We start from the raw sequence: 16,269 nt of genomic DNA, 5'->3' as shown, positions 1-16,269 counted from the left end.
TATGTGGTCTTGTCCTTAAACTCTAATATACTGACAAAAGTTGTGCCTATTTTGTTACATCTATGTCTCATTGATGGACATCAGCCATATTTGTTTCACATTCTCATTTTATCTTTAACAAGGAATCATCCTCCATACTATTCGCTATTTATTTGATAATTTTACTTGTGTGTTACACAAACCGACAGTTGGCAGTTCGATAGCTGATAACGAATATACAATTAATAGAATACTGATGGTAGTGATTTATCAATTGGTCAAATCACCCGAAAATGAATTACAGAATGTGAAAGAAGTCATAATCCTTTACGTATGATATCATGATTTATGTATGATTGACAAATAACACTGGAATTATGACAACACACAATATGATACCTTTCATAGATTTTATTATTTTGATAATAATGTAACAATACTCAATATAATTTTCACTCATACAAAATTGTAAGTTAAAAAGTTAACGTGGAACAAGCAGTGATAAAAAAGTTTTCACCTAATCAAAGCGAAATAAAATATAAAACCATTATTATGAATAGAGATATGTTGCGAGTCTCTTCATTTCCACGTAAAATGAGTGAGATATGGATAAGTCATAGTCATAGTGCTCCAACAGTTGTTGCGTCTCATTCCCTTCTGTTACAAGTCTATCACAAATGACTAAAAAAATGATACTCACTTTGTGCTCATGCACTTTCTCTATTAACAAATGTGGTGGTTTCAATCGGGTTCGAACTCACAACGTACGGTACGGTACGGTACCCAGTCACCTAGCGGCGAAGACTGTACAGTCACGGTTGTATGCAGCATTATGAATATTTTATAGCGGTTCGAAGTAAGGGACGGACATTAGATCTTGGGAGGGGGGTGGTCAAAAACAGAAAAAAAAAATTTCAGAGCAGAAAGTTAGGAAAAAAAAATCTTCAAACTAGTTTGCAAAATAAAAAATAAATAAATAAGAAGACAAAGGCGTAAAAAAAAAATCTGCAAAAGTCTTTAAAATTTTGAATTTTTTTTAGATTTTACCGACAGTAAGCAACTTTCTGTATTTTTAATACATCCTCACATTTTTAATTTTAATTTATACATTTAGAGTGACTGTATCTCTTATACTGGAAGTTGTGATTATCTTATCTTTTCAGGACTTTTGTATTCTGATCACTTGAAAATTATGAAATTATAGAGCCTGTTTTCTACTTGTTCCTGCGTACAAACCAAGCAGGTACACTAGGTAAAACATTGAAACTATTGTATGGTTGTCAAGACAGAAAGTTGTATTTGCCTTTTAAGATCAAGGTAAACAGATGCAGGCCACATCAGTTTCATTTTTTTCACAGCATTTTATTACAATGATGAATGCAAGAATTGGTGAACAAGTAGAAACACGTCAATAATGATAAAGACAACATATCAAGTCATTATGTATTATTTTGCTTTTAAAAAGGCATTTTCAATTCTTTTTTCTCAAAAAACAGCCTCAAATAACAACAGCAACACATGTTTTAACATTCAACAATACACTACGTAGAATGCCATCTATCCAACAAATCCCAACACAAAAACACATAAAAGGGTTGAACTTTGAAAGTTTCTCGATAGCAAATACTGAATAAATCTGCATAGATAATCGTTTTTGTGTAGCAATTTCAAAGAAATTGGACAAGCCCTTTCAGAGAATACAGATTTTTTGACCATGAATGGCATAAATTGCCCAAAAAGACAAATATTGAAATTTCAACACATCTATACACATCCAATCAATTTGGACATGCTGCCACAGAGAAATAGATGTTTTGATCAAAAAGGGCAACAATTGCTCTAAAAACACAAATATGCAAATTTCACTATATTATTTAGCTTATTTTAGCTTCTCAGCTTGTCGAAATCAATTGTAAATCATGAGATATGCATGATGTTTGGTGGGGTGAATGTAGGCATTTCACCACGCAGTAGAAAGGGAAGCCAGGAAACCAATAGTCAATTTTCAAAACTATACGAAGCTACTGAGGAGCAAGAAGACCATGTTTCAGAGGAAGATGTGTAATCCGAAAAAAATGCTCCCAAAGTGCCACCAAATAACACCATTTTTATCTCTATTTTCAACAGCTCCAACAGCAGGAGGGGGGACACCCCTCCTGACCTCCCCTCGCAAAAATACTCCCCAAGTGCCACCAAATAACACCATTTTAATCTCTATTTTTCAAAAGCTCCAACAGCAGCAGGGGGACACCCCTCTCCTGACCTCCCCCTCCCGTGACCGCTTGCGTGGCCACTTGTGGTGCTTGGCACCACATGTTTGCCCTCTTTATCTTCAGACAGCGACGAACGAAAAAAAAATTATAAATCTGAAAATTTACTCTGAAAAAAAAATTTGCACAGCTAATCTCAATTGGAAAAAAAAAATTTCAGAAATTTACAATAGTAAAAAAAAAATTTTCACAATGTCATTGTGACCACCCCCCCCTCCCAAGGTCTAATGGTCCATCCCTAAAGCGTTAAAATATTGTTTTGTCGGCACAGAGATATGTAGCTATGTAGGCTGGGGTGGATCTCGGCTGATAGATACAAAGTATGGAAACTGTAGCAAAGGAATCTTGGCGGGATTGCCTTGACCGGTGATTGGTGGGAAGTTTCGAAGGAAACATTTAGAGGCCGTTGATTGGCTGTGACTGTGGATGAAGTGAGGGTGCCACACGAGGTAGCACCAGTCCAGACTCACGCTTCAACGGGCCGGGGCACTGTGAGACACCGAGTCCGCCGTATCTACCGAAACAAATGAATTATCCCAGTAATATGTCTATGAATCAGGACGGACCTCAGCAATCTGCTTCACAAGGTGGGCTGCCAGATCACTTAGATCGTATTACCGCCGAAGTGGGCGCACGGATGGCAGGCAGAGACGAGAAACTGTTACACAACATAGGTAAACTGATGGATTCAAAGCTGCACGACTTTCGTAAAGAAGTCAACGACCGGGCGCATGAGAGTCTTAACGAAATCGAAGCCACCTGAAGTACAGAGAGCCCAGAACATTTAAGAAGAAAGGTTGCGAGAAGCAATTCAAACACAATGACCAAGTGCTGGACTGTATTGAAAAAGCGACAGAGGAGATTGACACAAGGAAACTGGAGAAGGCCAAAGACTCGACACTCGAAGCAGGTACGAAACTTATCCACGATAGTGCTCATTGCCGATTCTGAAAAAATCGGACGGAAGACGGCAGAGGAATATGAAACCCAAGAGCTCGCCAGCGATGAAGAGGATGAGAAGAGACTCTTGAAAGCGGCTCATAGGGCTGAAAAACGACCAAAGAAAAGCAGAAAGAAAAGAGTAACAAACGCAAGACGTTTTCAGCAGTAATCCCTTGGGCGCCCAATTTCCCCAGCACAGGGTCAGGGTCAGGGCCAGTGGCAGACTGGAGGAAGACGTAATCAACGTGATAAATCACGCGATGTCTGTCACATGTGCGAAAAAATCCGGCCATTGGCGATCCGACTGCCCAATCTTAGATGGCAAATGGTGTGAGTGTACCGATATCCTCAAAGGGGACACAGATAAGTATTTCTTTTGATATGGAATACGAAACTGTTGTTGGTAATAGTTTGCCTAAAAATTCACAAGGTGTGTGCGATAGGTCAAATCTGAACACACATTGAGAGAGGGTGTCAGTCATTCAACATTTTCGAATACAAGGGATGCATTTCACGTTTTGTCTGATGATTTTTCACCAAAAGGCCACCTTGCACTTCATTGGATTTTTGGAAGAAGCGTACGTCGTCGTCATTTATTTTAGGGGTGGTGAAGGAAGGCTACAGACTGCCGCTTGCCTTTCACCCGACGCCTAAAGTGATGTGTAATAACCATCCGCCCTTAGAGAGAGGATTTTCGTTGAAAAAGAAATCATTGCTCTACTGGATAAACATTGCATTTCGGAATATAGTTCAAAACCCAAGGTTGTTAAGGGATGGACCATAGATCTTGGGAGGGGGTGTGGTCAAAACAGAAAAAAAATTCAGAGCAGAAAGTTAGGGAGAAAAAAATGTTCAAACTAGTTTGCAAAATAAAAAAAAAATAAATAAGAAGACAAAGGCGTAAAAAAAAAAATCTGCAAAAGTCTTTAAAATTTTGAATTTTTTTTAGATTTTACCGACAGTAAGCAACTTTCGTATTTTTAATACATCCTCCCGGCACATTTTAATTTTAATTTATACATTTAGAGTGACTGTATCCCTTATACTGGAAGTTGTGATTATCTTATCCTTTTCAGGACTTTTGTATTCTGATCACTTGAAAATTATGAAATTATAGAGCCTGTTTTCTACTTGTTTCCTGCGTACAAACCAAGCAGGTACACTAGGTAAAACATTGAAACTATGGTATGGTTGTCAAGACAGAAAGTTGTATTTGCCTTTTAAGATCAAGGTAAACAGATGCAGGCCACATCAGTTTCATTTTTTTCACAGCCTTTTTATTACAATGATGAATGCAAGAATGGGTGAACAAGTAGAAACACGTCAATAATCGATGATAAACAACATATCAAGTCATTATGTATTATTTTGCTTTTAAAAAGGCATTTTCAATCTTTTTTCTCAAAAAACAGCCTCAAATAACAACAGCAACACATGTTTAACATTCAAACAATACACTACGTAGAATGCCATCTATCCAACAAATCCCAACACAAAAACACATAAAAGGGTTGAACTTTGAAAGTTTCTCGATAGCAAATACTGAATAAATCTGCATGGTTAATCGTTTTTGTGTAGCAAATTTCAAAGAAATTGGACAAGCCCTTTCAGAGAATACAGATTTTTTGACCATGAATGGCATAAATTGCCCCAAAAGACAAATATTGAAATTTCAAACATCTATACACATCCAATCAGTTTGGACATGCTGCTACAGAGAAATAGATGTTTTGATCAAAAAAGGGCAACAATTGCTCTAAAAACACAAATATGCAAATTTCACTATATTATTAGCTTATTTTAGCTTCTCAGCTTGCCAAAATAATTGTAAATCATGAGATATGCATGATGTTTGGTGGGGTGAATGTAGGCATTCACCACGCAGTAGAAAGGGAAGCCAGGAAACCAAAATAGTCAATTTTCAAACTATACGAAGCTACTGAGGAGCAAGAAGACCATGTTTCAGAGGAAGATGTGTAATCCGAAAAAAATGCTCCCAAAGTGCCACCAAATAACAATATTTTTATCTCTATTTTTCAAAAGCTCCAACAGCAGGAGGGGGACACCCCCTCTACGGCGCGCCAAATGTTTCAAAAATATTTATCGATTCAGTGCAAAAATAAACTGTCTTTCTCGATTGAAATAAAAATTAGGTGTCATTACGGAAAGCCAAAAGACAGAAATGTCATTTAATACTTCATTTTAACTTGAGAATATTCGTTAAAGTGTAATTAGGAAATAAACAATTTGCAACGATTTGAAAAAGTCATACATCCATACCTATCGACATACATACACGTATAATAGGACACGTAAAAGGTGCAATTAGTGCTGATTTTACAAAAAAAATATAAGATGTAAACAATAGTACGTACACAAAATCAAAGGAAAATCACTAAAAGCCACTACTACCACTCCGAAAAAATATTACAAAAAATTAAAATGTGAGCTGCATACAGAAAACCATAATTATAAAAGAATCAGACAAAAAAGCCATGCATACATAAAATTATTTATGTACTTAAGAAAATTAAAAAGCAGTACGTCTCATAAAAAAACGTATTGTTGATAATCAAAAATATAATATGAACCACCAGCCGCTTTAACAGTGAAGAGAGAAAATCAGAGAAAAAATTCGGCAGTGATGGCTCTAGACAAAAGTGGACATCATCTACTAAAAAAAATAAAATAAAATAAAAATTAAAAAAATAAAAAATGCCATGAACACAGCAAATACAAAACAAACGCGTGGCCCTGCGGAAAGAAAAAAACAAATGAGCACTGGCTACAGCAAAAAAAAAAAGAAAAAAAAAAGAAAAAAAACGAAAAAAAAACACGAAAAAAAACGAGCACTCGCCACACAGACACACAGACACAAAAAAAACCCCCCAAACGCGTGAAATTACAATTAATTTATTCAAAAAACTCATAGTTCACGTTTCCTTCGATTGATGAATCCCCAACAGCTGGGAATCCGATCACCACATACTCAAATGTTTGACGAAATATTAATTGAGCATTTCAGTGATAACTTTGACATCTTGAATCCTAGCTCTGTTTGGCTGGGCCCAGCCAAGCAGAGCTACTTGAAACCGTACTTGATGAAGTGAAGTGCAATATCACCTAAAGAACGTCCAGGTTAACAGTGAATAGTTCCAGAGAGTCAAGTTAACTGAGCCAATTTGAGACAGTCCACAGTTCAGATCACGAGCGAGACGTACAACCCATGTCCCTTCATAGCAACACTGCGAACATATGGATGCCTTAGGTGCGGTACGGCAGGGGGCTCACTGCAGGCCTTCCACCGCGCCGCTCTGTCATCGCCGTTATATGATTTCTACACGGTTTCGTGTGGTTCGATACCACGCGGCGGCCGCTATGTATCGAACCACATGTAACCGTGGATTTCTACGATGGAATGAATTCAAATACCATGATAATAAACCACCTCTTTGTTTGGTAATTCCTCGTAAAAGATCACCCAAATCATTAAAAATGAATAGTTTTGAAGAAATCTGCCACGTGTTGAGAGAACGTCCATCGTTATCCGTGTTCGACAAGACGAGCAACGCAACTCGCACTATGATGCAACAGCGATCCCTCAGGACCGGCACAAGCCTTACGAGTATGCGAGAGTGTTCGGCCTTCGCAACGCCGGACACTATCACTATACTCACAGGGCTAGACCGGCACATACACAACATGTAGATCCACATTGCAGAAAGCTTTATTTCCACACAGTCCAATATATGGAGCTACGATATTTGTGCAGTAGCCTATACATAGCTCTGGGTGGCAGGGCGGTGAGTTACCGGCGTTATACGGCCTGGCCGTGTAACACTGTAACGCCGGTAACTCACAGCCCTGCCACCCAGAGCTACATTAATCAGTATACAGAGCTCGAGAAATAGCAGCTGCTTGATCAGTGTTTTTCAAGTCGGGCGCGTTCGCGTTCTACATGTACTACAGAAAACGTTGCCTCGAATCTAAACGGAGTGTTTTAGCCTGAGTAATTTTTCCTTTGCCACACTCCGTTTAGAGGCTAAACCCACGGTTATGTGTGGTTCGATACATAGCGGCCGCTGCGTGGTATGCAATTTTACAATGCATACCCACACGGCGGCCGCTATGTATCGAATCACACACGTAACCGTGGGCTAGCGGCTAGCCATCGTTTTGTTGGGGTAGGACTCCATGGTTTGGGCACAGACTGTCTATGGTTTGGGAGAAGCGGCCCTACACTGTACAGCGAGGGGATCGCTGGTCGCCGGCGTGTACTGTACTAGCGACGGGACCGCCGGCCGCTGGCTTACCACCTCAAGGGGGTACATTGAGGCACGCCATGAGCGAGGGGACCGCTGGCAGCCGACGAACCACCACGAATGTTTTGTCCACTTGTAACTGTTTAACATAGAATGGGACGTGTCGGTAACTTCGACGTCCATGAGATGATATTGAAGACTAGGAGCTGAGAGTTATCGCTGAAATACCCAAAATATCTTGTCCAACATCCGAGTGTGATGATCCAAAACCCTGGCAGTGGCACTAAACTCTAACAATCACGTTGAGAATTATTCAATTTACATGTTGGGCTTTTTCTGCGGGGTGTCCCAATCTGTTTTCTTTTCTCGAACGGGCCTCTTTTTTTTCTACCGTTTTTTTTTTTTTTTTTTTTTTTTTTTTTTTTTTTGGTAACCTCGTTTTCGTTTTTTTTTTTTTGTTTTTTTTTTTGTAACCTCGTTTTGGTTTTTTTTCAAGCTGACCTCGTTTTGGTTTCTTTTCAGCCTCAACGCCAGCGCGATCTCGGTCGACTTTTCAGTTGTGATTCTCTTTCTTTTTTTAGTCAGACCTGATGGTGGTTCGCTTTGTTTTTTGGGGTAGTGAAAGTACTATTTTTGGTTTTGTTTTTAAGCATTTCAATATTTTTTGTGTGTGCTTGATTTTTTTTTTTTTTTTTTGCTTTTTTCCTTATAATCAGCATTCATTGAACCTTTATATCAAATACACGTGTATGCACGTCAATAAGTATGGGATTGTGGTATTTTCAAATTTTTGCATACAGTGTATCTTCTCATTACGGTTTAAAGAGTATTTTACAATTAAGTATTACATAACATTCTATCCTTTTTTGCAATAATACTTTTCTCGTTTATTTTCTTCCGTAATTCCATCGAATTTTCATTTCAATCGAGAACGACGGTTGCACGTCATCTTTATCTGTACAGACACCTTCAAATATTTAATGACACATATTTTCAAATGAATGTTATTTTTGTGAAAAAGTACATTAATAAAATAAAGTTTTATGGACGAAAGTAATTTTTTCTTTATTATTCATACACGTTTTATACTTTGTTTAGAAAGAAAATTTGACAGTTTATTTTTACTCTATGACGATAAATATTTTTGAAACATTTTGCGCGCCGTACCCCCTCCTGACCTCCCCTCGCAAAAATACTCCCCAAGTGCCACCAAATAACACCATTTTAATCTCTATTTTTCAAAAGCTCCAACGGCAGGAGGGGGACACCCCCTCCTGACCCACCCCGCAAAAATACTCCCCAAGTGCCACCAAATAACACCATTTTAATCTCTATTTTTCAAAAGCTCCAACAGCAGGAGGGGGACACCACCCTCCTGACCTCCCCCGGCAAAAATACTCCCCAAGTGCCACCAAATAACACCATTTTAATCTCTATTTTTCAAAAGCTCCAACAGCAGGAGGGGGACACCCCTCTCCTGACCTCTTCCCAGTGACCGCTTGCATGGCCGCTTGTGGTGCTTGGCACCACATGTTTGCCCTCTTTATCTTCAGACAGCGACGAACGAAAAAAAAATTATAAATTTGAAAATTTACTCTGAAAAAAAAATTTGCACAGCTAATCTCAATTGGAAAAAAAAAATTTCAGAAATTACAATAGTAAAAAAAAAATTTCACATTTCATTGTGACCACCCCCCTCCCAAGGTCTAATGGTCCATCCCTAACCCGCTGACAGTTAATATCAACCCGGAAAGCGTAGATTGGAGGCATCATGGGCCAGTGGCTAGAGCAGTGGACTCACGATCAAAGGATGGTGAGTTCGAGCCCCGGCATGGCTGTGGTGTTGTGTCCTTGGGCAAGGCACTTTATTCCTCATTGCTTCTCCCCACCCAGGAGTGATGGGTACCTGGTAGGACAGAGGTGTTATGTGTGCGTTTAGCTCTGCTGCGCTTATTGGCTGCACATGTGAGCTGTTGTCTGCTCCCCAGGGAGTTGAGTGGTAACATATAAGGTCCAATGACCAGGGGTAATAATAAATTGTAAAGCGCCTTGATCACATCTACTTGTGGATATGTGCGCTATATAAGAACCAAATATTATTAATATTATTAGATTAATTTTGGATCTTAGATACGTAATAGTTTTCTTTACAGGCATACTTTAAAAATTGAAGATATTGCAGTAGCTAGGGAGCTTTTGGGCGAAGCACGATTTATGTACAAATTCGACATCAAATCTGCATATCACCACGTGGAAATTTTTCCCGTTCATAGAACATTTTTAGGCTTTGCATGGAAGTTTTCAGACAGCGATGTAACATCGTACTTTGTGTTTAACGTATTGCCTTTTGGCCTTTCTTCTGCGTCGTACTTGTTTACAAAATTACTGAAACCCGTCGTACGAGGTTGGCGTAAAGGTGTTCGAGCCTTGATTTACATTGTGATGGCTAAGGAGGGGCGACCTCGTGGGAAGTTGCCAGCCGTGATGAAGAACACGTTCACCAAACGATAGTAGACGCCGGTTTCCTTATGAGTGAGGAAAAATGTATTTGGATTCCAGCTACTATTTTGTGGATAGGTTACGATATTTATCTCGGAGAAAACAAATTCGCAGTAACGGGACGTAGGGTTACCAAACTCATAGTCTATACTATCGCATGTGTCATGCAGATGAGGACAAATGCAGTCAGAGTACCCATTCTTCTACTAGCAAAAGTAGCGGGACTGATAGTGTCGATGCATGTGGTGGTTGGTTCAGTGTGTAAGCTTCGCACGAGGTATCTATATTACATGATAGAAACAAGGAAGTCATGGAATGATTGTATGATCATACCGTCTGAGGTAGTCTCAGAATTAGAGTTTTGGTCAAGTAATATAGTGTCACTTAATTCAGCTCAATGGCTTGAACAGAGTAGAGAGATTATGAATGCAGACATTCTAATTTACTCGGATGCCTCAGAACAGGCATACGGAGGTATAGCCTCAGTGAAAGGCAGGCTTATGATTGCACAGGGAAATTGGTCCCAAAGTGAGAAATCGATGAGTTCGACATGGAGAGAAACAAAAGCAGTAGAAAATATGCTCAGAAGATATGGAAATAGGCTAGAGCATAAGACGGTCACTTGGTTTACAGATAATATGAACGTACCCAGGGTAATTGAGAATGGCAGTACCAAACCTGATCTACATAGTATATCTTTGAGTATTAATAACTGTATAGTACAGAAGGATCTAACCTTAAACGTAGTCTGGATCCCCAGGAGTCAAAATGATTTGGCAGACTACATCAGCAAAATTGTGGATTGCGATGATTGGGGAATCAGTCCTCTAATATTCAGTATGTTAAGCACCTTATGGGGACATTTCACTGTGGACAGATTTGCCACATATTATTATGCTAAATGTTCACGGTTTAACTCGAAATTTTGGAACCTTGGGACAGAGACGGCTGGTGCATTTTCTGTTCATTGGGGAGGTGAGAACAATTGGGTTGTACCTCCACCCTACCTGATTCCTCGTGTGTTGAGACACATGCAAGACGAGATATTGCTATGTGTCTTTTGATGTTTTCAGGTTTTCTGAGATTTAATGAGTTGTCGAATCTGAAATGTTCCCAGGTTTTTGTATCAGATTCCCATCTAGAACTCATGATTGCAGCAAGCAAAACTGATCAGTACAGACAAGGAGATAAAGTCGCCATTGCTCGTACAGGCACTGTCTCTTGCCAAATTATAAATCTAGAAAAATATGTTTCATTGGCAGGCATCGATTTACATTCTCAAGATTTCCTTTTTAAACCCTTAACTAGATCGGGAGGCATTGTAAAATTAGTAAAGGCGATTAAGCCATTGAGCTATACCAGAGCTAATGAGATTGTGAGGGCAAGATTAGCTGACTTTGCCCCAAACCCGTCCAGATTCACTGTTCATTCATTCAGGGCAGGGGGAGCCACTATGTCAGCTGCCTCAGGGGTGAACGATCGTTGTCTTAAAATACATGGCAGATGGCGATCAGAAAGTTGTAAGGACCGTTACGTGGACGACAAGCTAGATGATAGACTAGCAGTAACTCAAAAATTAGGTCTATGACAACAAGATCTATACTTTGGGGGGTCCAGAATAAAGCACGTGAGCCACACTCCTCATGAACAAAGTGATTAGCATTGTGTATTGTGTTTTCTGTTGGAAGATCGATTGAATGGGAATGTAGACGAAACGATATATGTACGAACAGCAATAGTTATTTGAGGGAAGCGCTTGCGCAAAAGCCTGGCCTATGACCTTTGATCTCATATACCGTGACTAAACGTGAACATTCCCGCATGACACATTCCATTTCCCAGGTGACAGGCTCCCTGTCGCGCGCACTACCCCTATCGTTCAATCACTGTTTTCAAAATGGCCGCTGACCCTGAGACAGATAATCCTACTCTGATTGGTTACAAACTGTTATGACCTCAATGGTGACCCGACCTACCACTTCCACAATTGCAAAATCCTCATTCAAGGAAATTTATCATAAATCTTGAAGAGGCTTTCTGCTTCTCCTTTCGTTGCCAAAACTTACAATACAATACAATACAATACAACACAATATATATATATATATATATATATATATATATATATATATATATATATATATATATATATATATATATTTTATATATATATATATATATATATATATATATATATATATATATATATATATATATATATATATATATATATTATATATATATATATATATATATATATATATATATATATATCGTGAAGCCCTTGTTCCTCTTTGGCTGTCAAAGCTGTGAATAGCTGTTAGCGGTGCTGTGGCGATATGCCATGGCACCAGAAGTCCGGTGATTAAAACTCCCAAAATGGCGGTTATCTGAAAACCTAAAAAGAGGAAGAAAAATATAAAAATTAAGAGGGATCTCTGCATCCGTGTCTATGAATTACTTTTGGTGATGTATCGGAGAAAACATTCGGCATCATCCGCAAGGGAAAACGTGCGAGCAACTAGCCTATATACAGTTTGCACTTGTTTAAACCCTGGACCACTACACCAGTTAGATATAACTCCCGTCTGATGTCATTTTAAATTTTAATTCCTTAAATGATACTTAATGGGTTCGAGGACACTGCAACTACGAAAGCGTTAAAGACACTGTCATTCAGGCGGGTACCGTGACGGCATTGAAGGGTATTTTTATTCCAACTTTTGCCGCTTGTGGCGCACTCACCATTCTCAGTGCGCTTGGAATCCAGGCATAGACCCGGATTCGAGGTCTTGTAAGTGAGACTGTAAGTAAGTTGACCGCGGACGAAAACGCAAAACGGGACAGGAAAATCTTCACAAGAGGCCCTTGTACTCTTGCTATTTAACTTCATGTGGGGAAGAAGAGGACGGGAGGTGTCGCTTCCACCCTATAGGGAGCTGTCATATGAAGCGGTGAAAATGTAGGGATAGCTGGGATAAATCGAAGATGTTAGTTTCCGAGTTAATTAAATTAGTTTGAAACTACTTCAGATCAAGTTCAACCGTAAAGTGACATTGAAAATCTGGTAAACCTGTACCTGTTAAATTTCCGCGGCAACAGTTCTTGGTAGTGAGTTTGAGATAATTGATGGTAAGATATATCAAGTATGTTTAGCATAGACCTTTGAAACAGCAAGCGAGCCCTCAGTGTCAATTGAAGTGGTCATTATCCCTAAAATCTGAATATCTTGTTGAGTTTGCACAAGCCATAATGATAGTATAATTTCCCAACAGAACATTTTTTCCATCTTTTCATTCAGATGTGTTTATTCAAAAAACCCTCTTAGATATAACGTTAATTTCATCCAAAGGCGTATTGAATGCTTACTGTGGCTAATTGCTATCAATGAACGCACATATTGTTTAATCCAGAGCGTGTTCTCGAATCTGCTGAAGCAATGTTTCAGCTGGTTCCACTCTGACGTGCACGCCTATTATGTTACCGATATGAGGCCATGTGTGCAAATTCGTTAAGGAACTGGTCCTCGTTGACCGATGCTGATTTCGTGATGCGGTTTTGTAAAGAGGCTATATGATTACTATTTATTTTAACGCTCTTTCCATTTTTCCATCACTAAAATGATCATATCATTAATTTTCTCGGTGTACGTTCCAATTATCACGATTTCAATTTCTTTTAGCTGTGCTAAACGCAAGCAAATAACGCTCGACGCGGTTTATACACAAAAAGTAAAACTCATAAATTTTATAAGAACGTTAAAGGCGTCGTATTTTTAGTCCCCACGGACACCGTCCGGGGAGACTTATAGGTTTGGTCATGTCTGTGCGTGCGTGCGTCCGTGCGTGCGTCCGTGCGTGCGTCCGTGCGTGCGTCCGTCCGTCCGTCCGTCCGTTCACGCAGATATCTCAGAGATGCCTGGAGCGATTTCATTCAAACTTGGTACAAGGATTACTTCATATGTCATACAGATGCAGGTCAATTTGTTTTGTGATACGATCCAATATGGCCGCCAGGCGGCCATTTTATTACGATTTTTTCATGTACAGAGCCATAACTCAGGCATGTTCCAACAGATTTTATTCAAAGTTGGTACAAGGACATTGACCAATGTCATAGATATGCACGTCAATTTGTTTTGTGATACGATCCAATATGGCCGCCAGGCGGCCATTTTATTACGATTTTTTCATGTACAGAGCCATAACTCAGGCATGTTTCGACCGATTTTATTCAGAGTTGTTTCAAGGACATTGACCAATGTCATAGATATGCATGTCAATTTGTTTTGTGATACGATCCAATATGGCCGCCAGGCGGCCATTTTATTACGATTTTTTCATGTAAAGAGCCATTACTCAGGCACGTTTCAACCGATTTTATTCAAAGTTGGTACAAGCTTATTGACAAATGTCATAGCTGTGCACGGCAATTTGTTTTGTGATACGATCCAAAATGGCCGCTGTGCGGCCATTTTATTACGATTTTTTCATGTACAGAGCCATAACTCAGGCATATCTCAACCGATTTTATTCAAAGTTGGTACAAGGACATTGACCTATGTCATAGCTATGCACATCAATTTTTTTTGTGATGCGATCCAATATGGCCACTGTGCGACCATTTTGTTACGATTTTTTCATGTCCTGAAGCATAACTCAGACATGTATCAAGCGAATTCATTCAAAAGTATTTTTATCACAGACCTAATGAAGAGGACTCTATCCTCTCTGAGGACCTGTAATCAAAATACCCATTAACAAGTGGGGACTGTGTCATCAACGATGACTTGTTCACATTATTTTTGTTGGTAATGTTCGCTTATCTTCCGATCGCGGATTCCCTAAATTTAAGTAGAGCATAATGTTGTTGCTAAGCAGTTGATCAGCCTTGGGACGGTCATTAAAGACGGTCAGTTAGAAGCAGCAAACTTTGTGGAATTTTTAGCAAATTTTGAATACTTTTGTCCACATAATCGTGGTCAAACTTCCTTATGCCTGTAAAGATTAAATTTGCCGGACAAATTTACCTAGAATGTATGAACGGAAATTTTCGTGATCTCTATGGGGCAAAGATCGCCACTTCTGTGATTGTTAGTCCTCTCTGCTGTCAGCATGGAATTATTTGCAAAAATACCTTCTCTCACAAAACTTAAGAAAAACTTTGACCTAGGCCAAGGTACAATACATTGTCTTTTAAATAATTGTCTTGTAGATTCGCTGTGAAGTTGAAATTTTCGAGAATTCGGTATCAGTGGGAAGGCACAGAAGCACTTCTTTTTATGCTGGCATTGAGGTAAGCTATATTATGTTACTTTTGTAAGAAACAGATAAAAATCGACAACTTCATCGGGTCACACACATACACAAAAACTAAAAAGTAGCAAAAAGCAAATGGCGATAAAGTACTAGAGAATTTAGGCCATGTCAGATGACAAATTGGTTATCGACTTTCAGCATGTACCGAAAGCATCTGCTGTAACAAACATATCATGATTTTATTAAATATAGGTTGATGCGCCAGATATCATCGAGGTATATGAGAACGGTGATTCCGTGTCCTTCGATCTAGTTCCCACCGTACCATTCCTGTGTACACCGAACTGTGCAGTCCAGATACCGGTTACTATTACAGAGAGGTCCGGTCGCTATGGCCGCTTTATTGACGCTGTTGTACAGGACCAGTGTGGAACTTTTATGACCTCAGACAACCCGGAAGGTCCGTACACAATACGAGTGAAAGCACGCCGAGACTTCTTCAGTGACGGTGACGGTGAAGTGACATTGGAATTTAAGCCAATACAAAGCCAAGAGGTCGCTCTTTGGAACAACTACAAAATCCCAAAAGAGATTGTGGTATGTAGTCAAGTACATATTATCCAGAAAAGCTGTGAGGCGTTGTATTGCAGTATACATGTTATTATGATGGAGATTTGCACACTGTGATATCAAAACATTAATTTACCGACTAGCATGTAATGCTGGACACTATGAATTCCTGCACGTTATGCTTTTTCTAAAATTGCCGTAAAATTTTATATCATACTATCAATTAATGCAGATGTCGTATATATACATCCGTCTTTTTTCAGAGTGTGAAAACAGTCCTCCAAATACTGTTTCCGCTCTGTGATGTTCTGTTGTCAGACGTTTCGTTAAAATACGTTTCTCAGGCAAGGAGAAGAAAAGCCATTATTCCTGGACTTTTCTTTTGGCAAAGCTAAAGCGGTGGCGAGTGATTGTTTATGTTTTTACCAATCAGCAAAATCCCCTATTAGTTCCATTGTTACTGGTAACTTGGAATCTAGATTTTACAAT

General features: G+C 39.2%; 1 protein-coding gene across 1 annotated transcript in view; it reads left to right on the top strand.

Annotated features, from left to right (window-relative positions):
- The first annotated feature begins 3,069 nt into the window (after positions 1 to 3,069).
- LOC139133578 (von Willebrand factor D and EGF domain-containing protein-like) overlaps positions 3,070 to 16,269 on the top strand; it is a 19,089-nt gene continuing 5,889 nt past the window's right edge. The window contains exons 1-3 of the mRNA XM_070700311.1: positions 3,070 to 3,330; positions 15,167 to 15,247; positions 15,463 to 15,807. Coding sequence (XP_070556412.1) covers positions 3,070 to 3,330; positions 15,167 to 15,247; positions 15,463 to 15,807 — 687 coding nt within the window. The remainder of the gene's footprint in view (positions 3,331 to 15,166; positions 15,248 to 15,462; positions 15,808 to 16,269) is intronic.

Source organism: Ptychodera flava, chromosome 5 (genome assembly GCF_041260155.1).
Source record: "Ptychodera flava strain L36383 chromosome 5, AS_Pfla_20210202, whole genome shotgun sequence".
Taxonomy (NCBI): Eukaryota; Metazoa; Hemichordata; class Enteropneusta; family Ptychoderidae; genus Ptychodera; species Ptychodera flava.
Note: the sequence above shows the minus strand (reverse complement) of the source record. Positions and strands in the feature narration are given on the sequence as shown.